The 9,035-nt window shown below is 34.0% G+C and overlaps 1 protein-coding gene across 1 annotated transcript; it reads right to left on the bottom strand.

Moving 5' to 3' along the window:
- Positions 1–2,269: 2,269 nt before the first annotated feature.
- LOC131060237 (probable disease resistance protein At4g33300) lies at positions 2,270–5,601 on the bottom strand. Its single transcript, XM_057993411.2, has 5 exons — positions 5,314–5,601; positions 4,384–4,790; positions 3,942–4,297; positions 3,347–3,540; positions 2,270–3,191 (listed from the first exon to the last, which is right to left on the bottom strand). Exons 1-5 carry the CDS (start codon positions 5,588–5,590, stop codon positions 2,416–2,418), a joined length of 2,010 nt encoding a protein of 669 aa, XP_057849394.1. The 5' UTR covers positions 5,591–5,601; the 3' UTR covers positions 2,270–2,415.
- Positions 5,602–9,035: the final 3,434 nt, after the last annotated feature.

The raw sequence follows: 9,035 nt of genomic DNA, 5'->3' as shown, positions 1-9,035 counted from the left end.
TGTTTTAGATGGATCCTCTTTCTTCTTCTTGGATCATTCATGTATCTCTCAAACCCTATGTGGTCATAAGTATCATTTGTTTATGTACGCCTTGATGGCAGGATGCAATTGATGTGAACCTTATGTATTTTTCATCTTTAATTTATAGAATGGTCTTGCACTTGAAGCAGACCCGGAGATGTACCCCATTAGGGGTGAACTTCCCTATCAATTGGTGTTGTATGGTGTATGTGTTCATCTGGTTCCTTTTAATTTTGGATGTATAAATGGCATTATGGTTAAAATATATAATGTAATTTAGGTGATATTAATCTTAATTGTATGTATGAGGTTATTAATTAAATGCAGTAATATGGATTATGATGAATGTAGCTTAGTGATGTAATGTAGCTAATGTTAGATGTATATATTCAATCATGCTAGTTAAATCTCTTATGGAATTTAATTTCTATGTCCATGTGGTAATCATTTTATCATCAGTAGGTTTAATCATTCTCATTGTTAATTGGATTAATAAACCTTAATGTTCATTGGATTAATCGAGTAATCTTTGTTGGAAACTCTTTAGGTGTTTGAGTTAAGTCTTCCGCTTGTGCAAATATTATTGCAATGATTAACTTAATGCATCTTTAATTTTATTAATGTTAAAAAAGAATAAAAAGTTATTTGCACTCTTTTTGAGAGTTTTAGTTGAATCCTTTAGGGTTTCTTGGCAGGGCATTACATGCCATGTGGTGCTATGTAGACTCGGTTGAGTCCTACTCAGCCGAGTAGGATTTTTTTTCCCTCGCACTTAGCCTAAAGTGTGACACAACACTATACTTTCACCCCTCAACTCCTAGTTTTGAGTGCATGACCTTCAAATATCTCTTTGAAGTTCAGGTTTACCTGTTTCAAAAAAAAAAAAAAAAAAAGTGGCCACTTATACCCCCCTTTTTGTTCACCATCTTGGTGCACTTACCCTTCTATGATATACTCTCTAATAGAAGAGGACATACACAATACTGTAGCTTTATTTCTTTAAATGAGATATCTAAACTTTTTATTCTACCTTTGGCTAGAGAATAAGTTTGTTGCTCAACAAAGTTATACTTAACCTCATATTCTTTGAGGGTTCTTGAATTGAGAGAAATGAGGTGTTCCTAATTTCAAAAAAACATCCCTTCATGTCATGATAGTTGAAAAATTATTGTCACCACCAACAGCATATATGATGATTTCTTTTGAAAAGTCTAGTTTTGTCAAGGCCAAAGTAGTTTATATGACTTGTTTGATTTTTTCAAAAACTTCTCTACCTTTAAGATTCCATTTAAAATCTGTATCTTTCTTAAATAGAAGTGTTATAGATCTCACTAAACTAACAAAATCAAAGATGAATCTTCTTCAATACAATTACATATGTGATTTTTTTTTGAGTGTGCATGAATCTTTAAAGTGAACCCAACTATGTGATGATTCTTGATTTTGTTTATTAGATTGAACATTGTCAAGTCAAAATTTTATAAAAGATATTTTATTACTTTTCATATTATAAAATTCAAGCCATCTAAAACTCTAGAGTAAAATGAATTGACTACTCTAGTGATATTAGAAATCAACTTCAGTCACTAACAGATAGTGAACAAGGCATTGACTATTAAAGTGAACTAAAGGAATCTATAATGCAACATCCTAAACTTTTCCAAAATAGTTGGCAAGTACATTTGGAATGAATTATCTAGGTTAAAGACTTGAAGTTAAAATAGAAACAAACCATTACTATATATGATCCATTTATGTAATTATTCTTTTGCTAGGTAATTCACTATATATAGATCAAATTCTTGATTCAATGACATTATGGTTTCTATCACAAATAAATTGTTATAGATTACTATTTTTTATGATTGTAATTTTATATTAGCAATATTTGGTTCACATGATATGGACAATAAAAAATGAAATGAATTATCTAAGAGAAAATAAAATAAAGAGACAAAAATAATGCTTTTATAAAATAAGATGAAAAATCAAAATGCACAATATTAATTTAAGGCTTGCATACTCATCTTCAACAATCTTTTTGGATCTAACAAGTCTCCGTAACATATACTAACAATTAATATATTCTTTTTCCAAATATTATTACTATATTATTTACAATTTTAATCAAGAGAAGACTTCTTAAATCTATAAATTATAAAAGATATCAGTTAAATAACACAATGCTTACATTTCATAGCTTGCACCCTTATGTTTCAAACCACCTCATACCAACCTTACATTTAAGTGCATTCAAAATGATCATTATCATATGTTGTATACATAAAATATTAATATTGTATAATATGTCTAGGAAAACTTAATTTCATGAGAAACCGTACAGAGCAAAGAGATTCCAACACAGCATAATGTATGGTGTACCTATTCAGAACGCTAATTCCTCCCTCCCCAATCCAGCCAATCCAAATTGGGTTCTTTCTCCTTAACAACTTGAACCTTAAGATCAGTCCTGGAGCTCCGTTTGAACAGCCACTCATGCTTCTTATCACAAATCACCCGTTTAAGGAATGCCAGTTGAGCTAATGTTTGAAGAATTTCGTTCAATTCACAGCGTACTCCCCTGCTCACCTTCATATGTATGCACGATGAGATGTCAAGGAGTTTTAGTTTTTTAAGACTGCAGATGGAGGATGGCAGTGTTTCCAAGCCTAGAGATTCACACAATCTTATTTCCTTAAGTGATCCAAGCTTATCCAGCTCATCAGGTAGCTTTGCAAGGCGATGGCAATGAGTAACTGACAATGTTTTCAGGAAAATTGAAGAACAGAGTCCTGCGGGCAACTCCTCAAGATCAATGCAGCAGTCCACATTAAATTCCAAAAGCTCAGGAAAGTCGAACGTTTTATCCCTACCAAGGCCCTCACATAGAATCATGTGTATTTTCTCCAAACTTTTCAAGACCTTGCATTCCTCAGGAACTGTCACCTTTTCAAGATGCAGAGTTTTAAGCTGAGAAAGTTCTTGAAAACCTGCCACTCCACTGAGCTTGCTTCGTTTTGCTCCATCATTATTATGGATTATTAGAACCTTGAGATTTTTCATTTTGTGCAGGAACGTTGGAATACAATATTCACTTGCAGTGAAATATAAAACCAAAGCTTCCACCTCAGGGAACTCCATTTTAGGCCAGTCTGTGTCCTGCATTGCTCCTAAATATTCCCAATAAACATGGAAGTGAAAGCTATGCTATGATTGATTTTATGGAAAAGATTCTACTTGTGATAAATTTTCAATATTTTGGTGAAGGAATTTAAATACAGGCAAACTTTGAATTATAATCTAAAATACCAACTGTAGCACTTACCCGTGTGAATGGAAACAACCTGGGCTTTAGATGTTTCCCAATCTGGTGGAAAATCATTTTCCATTGTAGGCATAAATAGCCTCCTACACTGAGTTTTATTGTCCTGATTCGCCAAATACAGAGCCAAGTCTCTCATTACACCATGTTGGGAAAAGGAATATCCATCCATGCAGTCATCTGTATTCTCTGCAGTCCTGGTATGATACGTTTGGGAAACGTGTTATTGAGAAATTGTGGTATCAGAAACGAGAAAAATAAGAATGAATAAAATCTATTTATCACAACATGTTTCAGCTACCAAAAAGGTTTGAAAACATAACAAATCAAGCGAAAAGGTAGAGAAGAATTCTACTTGCTTCTGCTCTTCCACTCAAGTTGAAGTCCAACTTTCTGTACATTTCAATAATACTGAACTACAAAATCTTAAAATAAATTTATACCTAAACCATTCAAGAAGTTTCGAGCTTTTATATTAAGAGACCAATTTTTTTGATTTCAACGTTGATCTCAGAACCCCTTCCATCAAGCGACTTTAGTATCATGTACAAGGGACATAATGAAGATAGAAAACAGTTCATTATAAGTAGCTCCTTACCCGGGATTCTTCTTCAAATCCAGTAGATGGTGATCTTCAAACTTCCATAAAAGCATTTCAGCTTTGCTCCACTTCATTCTACGAACATAAACCCAAATGTCTAGCAATTCCTTTGCAGGAATGGTTTTTCTTTGTGGGAATGCACCCAGATCCAAGAAGCACTCTCTTTCATTGTCCCCCAGCACATCTATGCTTGTTTTCAATTTATTAAGAAGGCTCTCTTTGTGATCATCCCTGAATGATTCTCCTGCTGAAAGGCTTTTCTCAGCTCGTTCCCAAACAGGGTCGGACTCACCAAACAGAGATCGACCGATTACTTTAAGAGCTAGTGGCAGACCTTTACACTGTTGTTGCACCTGCACATTAATAAAGTTAAACCTGGCGAATACAATTGAAGAGACCAAGTAAACTAAGAACAGGTAAGGTATTGCGAGGAGGCTACCTTTTCGATCAGTTCTTTGTCACGACCAATTGGAATGGAAGGTTTGTCAAAGGCATAGTGACAGAAAAGTGACAGAGCATACTGCGGTTGCAATGACGGTAGTTTATAATTGTGTGTCCTCGGCCCCTTTGGGATGACGCTTTTAGCTCTGGTGGTTACTAGAGTCTTGTATTGCTTCCCTTCAAACAGCAGTTTTCCCACCTCGAAATTCGACCAAATGTCATCCAATACTACCAGAATTGGTTCATTTTCTTTTATTTGCAATTGCAATTGATCATATGCGTGCTCAACACCTGTAAATTCAGGTGCTTCCTCACCAACAATGTTTCTCCACAAGGTCTTCAGAATATTTAAAAGAAGTGCGCTTTTTGAAACTACAATGTATATTATTCTGTCCTTAAAGCACCCTGCAACAATGGTAAAGTTTAGAAATATTCCTTTTCCTATCCGAGAGTTACAAATACAGGGTAAAACTGAAGGGCTTAAGTTCAATTTTGTGACAACGTAAATTATCAATGGGGTTGCTGGGTCAACAGCCAGTCACATTATCTCACTGATCAGTGCTCAAACTGATTGGGGATCAAGTTATTGACAGTTTTAGGTTTCATTATGTAATTTTTACAAACATCTTATTGAATGATTCATTATTATTTTGATATAATCCAAAAAAAAAATCAATTTTGAAAATATCATACAATCAAATTAAAAAATCTCTGTGTATAATTAATCTAAATTTGAACATTTTAAATCCTACTATTGTTCTAAGTTAACAGATACTTATAGATCTACTAAAACAACCGATGCGAAAACAGGACAAGTTGAAGCTAGAAGAGAATTTAGAAGCATTAAGATAGGTGATGTTTTGGTTAAATTTATGCTATGCAAATGAAATAGTATAAACTGTAAAGAGAACGGACAAGCTGAAGTTACCTCTGATTTCATTGTCATTACAAACGGCCGCTGCAAGTGTTGATTTTCCCGCACCACCCATGGCTGTAATTTCAATCACATTCACTCCATCCGCCAGCACAAGCGTCTTTACCTTCTCCATGTGTTCATCGAAACCCTGGAAGCAGCTTGGCGTATCTGGCGGCCTGCAGAGGTTTTCATCCTTCCGTGGTGTCTTAATTTGTTGTTCCTCAAATTTGGATATTAAATTATTTACTCCTTGTTGCACAGATTCCACCCGTACACACACAGTTTCCATTCCGTCGCTCACAGTTTACCCAGAGTTTGCATCCCAGTTTCCACTGCTTCCACCCGTACAAGCACAGTTTCCATTCCTTCACTCAAAGTTTCCAGTTGTGTAGAGATGGAAACCTGAACGCCACGCATACTTTCCATTTGGGTCGAGAGATAAACCTGTGCGCTCGCCATGACGACCTGAAGATCTTTTTGAATGAATTCGGTAATAGACTTCTCCAGCTTCTTAATGCGTTCGTTGATCTTGATTTTCCGGACTGGATTGATACATTTTTTGTACTCTTCTACCAACTGATTGCCCTCGGCAATTTTGTCAAGGAATTTTGGAAAATTTTCCACGGAAGAATTTGGTAACGATCCCGGACTCGACTCGCACATCTCTGTGACGGTCGGCAACAAACTATTCACAATTTGTTCGAGTTTCTTACAATCAGAACCGCTCAAACTTTTATAAATGAATACACCTGCTTTCCAAAACCCTTTCAAGCCAATCTTCAAAGCCGTGTCAAGAGCCATTGTGAAACTGCTTTACTACCGAATAGGTGATCTCGAATGAAGCAGGGGCAAGTGAATGGAAATATCAATTAACTTGAACCATCTCAACAATGACAAGGAAGATTCTCAAAATTACGCACAACTTGGAACTCCAAAAGAAAGTGATAAGGATATTAGATTGAAGATTGATGAGATTGGAGAAGAAGAAATGTAGAAGCTACCCAGAACTTGCACTTCACTAAAATAAATCGAAGTCTTTGAGGGAGGACCACAAAGGAAGTAATAAGAATATGAGAGAAGGACTCGCACTTCATTGGAATAATTTAAAGTCTGTGAGAGGACGACACAGGAAGTCATAAAAATATTAGACTGGAGACAGAAAATTATTATAAAAAAAAAAGGGAAATTATGCAGTACTTACATTTCATTGGAATAATTCTCTGTCTTTGAGAAAGAACCCACATAAAGAAAGCCATAAGAATTAATATACTGAGGAGACCCACATAAAGAAAGCCATAAGAATTAATATAATAAGGAGATTCGGTAAGAAAAAGTATAGAAGTTACGCAGAACTTACACTTGATGACAACTAATTCAGTTTTTGAGAGAGGATTATAAAAGAAGAAACATAGAAATTACGTGGAACTTAGACCTCGTTGCAATTAATTCAAATTCTTTGAGACAGAAACTAGGAAGAATATTAGACTTAAGACGAAGGAGGTTAGAGAAGGAAAAACATACAAGTTACACAGAAGTTGCAGTCCATTGAAATAGCTGAGTGTTCAAGGACAGGAGGAATGAGGAGAATTCAGGCAGCTGTGCTTCCTCCACCACATTGATAATATTCATTTCTTTGCCATACAATGAAAGCGGAGCTTCATAGTAGTGGCCACGTGAAAGACTCGGTTTCCATTTTCTTCTAAATTTGTCAACGCCATCAAACAGAATCCCAGCGCAAAGGTGATCGCCACGATACATTTTGGAAATAGTTTTATGGGGGGTCGTTAGGGAGGGCCCGGGGTTAACGGCACATTCTAAGCATTATCTTACATGGGCGGGCACACAACCATTTTAGTATTCATCCTTTCCTTTTCCGTTTGTCGTACCTTCGGAATGATTAATTTTCTTCCACGTGGAAGCAAGAGAAGTGATACATTTTGGAAATAGATTTTTGGATGGTTAGCGAGTAGGGAGGACCCGGGCTTAACGGCACATTCTAAGCATTGACTTACATAGGCAGGCCCACAACCATTTTAAAATTCATCCTTTCCTTGTTTCCGTTTCCATTTCCGTTTCCGTTTCCGGTTGTCGTACCGTTTGGAATGATTCAATTTCTTCCATGCGGAAGCAAGTGGATCACTTCGCGCTGTAAAAAACTGCCGTAGTTTTTGGCCCTTTAACCCATCAGTGTCTTGTTTTTGGTTTTAATTTTAGAAATTAATTAATTATTAATAATAAATTAATAGTGATTATTATTAAAATTAATTTTTTTTTTAATTTTTAAAATTAAATTTTTTAATAATAATTTATTCATAGTGAATATTTAACTTTTAAGTATTTTATTCTTTATTTGTTTTAAGGACCTTAATTAATTATTAGTAAAAATGAATAGTGGTTAATATTATTAAAATTAATTTTTATTTAATAATAAATTATTCATAAATTTTAATTTTAATTTTTTTAAAGTAATAAATTGAAGAGGGTTAAAAGTGACAAGGAGATACAATGATCAGGAATCAAATAAAAGCATTAAAAGCATAAAAACTAAACCATCATATCTTGCTATCTTCTTCTTCTCCTTCAGATTGAGTAATGGATGAAGTGGAAATGCATCCAAATGCTCCACTTGATTGGGTGTGCTCCTTTGATTGAATGTGGTTGCTCTCCAATGCACAACAAATTGGATGGATCGATGAATTAATGCTTACAAATGGAGGAGGGATAAGGATGACTATGGATTTGGATGCTATTTGACTATAGTGGTGATGCACAAGGATGGATTTCTAAAGCCAAATTACCAACATAAGATTGTACAAGATGAGATGTTCAAATGAAGGGGAGGAGACCTCAATTTATAGATTTGAAGGGAGATGAATGGACGGTTGAGATTAAAAGTCGATCTAGCAATTCTTTGGCAAGATGAGAGTGCATGAGAGAATGATAAATTTTGAAATCCTTGAAATGACCAAAGTTGGTGCATTTAAGATTGGGGGTTGAGATGAGACAAGCCATTTATGACAATTGGTTCACTTTGTGGCTAATCATGAGGATTAGCCACTAGAAGGCAAGTGGGAAAGTTAGGAGGATTTGATAAGAGGAGAGAGAATGAGTGGAGGAATTAAAAATTAGGAAATAATGTTAAGTGGGTTTCTAGAAGAATTAATTAGGTTAAGTGAAGATTAGAAGAAAGTGATTTGCAGAAATCACATGTTTTAGTTAATTAATTTGAATTAATTAACTAAAGAGAGTTTATCTAGGAATTAATTAATTGAGGAACTTTAGAAGAATATGGAATTATCAATTAATTTAATAAATCAATTATGGGACCATAGAGACAAGATTAATTAAATTAAATTAAATTAATTCTGAGAAGAATAAAGGGTAACATAATTAAATCCATTAATTATGTAGTAAGGATAAATTAATTAAATAAATTTAGACGTCTACATAAATTATTCATCATAAACATTCGCAAAGATTTTTTAACAATAATATTTAGATAATAGAAATCAATGATTATTAACATTTTAATAAATTTTAATTGAAACTAATATATGATAATAAATTATGGGATGAAAATATCTAAAATTGTTAAAATTATAGAATTGATACTAAAGCATGCTAAAGACTACTTTTTATTTATGGATCTCTGGGGTTATAAATAAAAGTAAAAATAAATTTTAAATAGCAATCTTAATTGAAATTATTAAATAATAATCCATAATAAATTATCA

The sequence above is a fragment of the Cryptomeria japonica genome, chromosome 9 (assembly GCF_030272615.1).
Source record: "Cryptomeria japonica chromosome 9, Sugi_1.0, whole genome shotgun sequence".
NCBI lineage: Eukaryota > Viridiplantae > Streptophyta > Pinopsida > Cupressales > Cupressaceae > Cryptomeria > Cryptomeria japonica.
This window is presented reverse-complemented; position numbering and strand designations above follow the sequence as displayed.

Coding starts and splice junctions, on each gene's coding strand:
- LOC131060237 (XM_057993411.2), bottom strand. CDS start 5,590: ATGGAAACTGTGTGTGTACGGGTGGAATCTGTGCAACAAGGAGTAAAT. Junction 4,791..5,313: donor TAATGACAATGAAATCAGAG/GTAACTTCAGCT, acceptor CCATTGTTGCAG/GGTGCTTTAAGGACAGAATA. Junction 3,541..3,941: donor GATTTGAAGAAGAATCCCGG/GTAAGGAGCTAC, acceptor GTATCATACCAG/GACTGCAGAGAATACAGATG.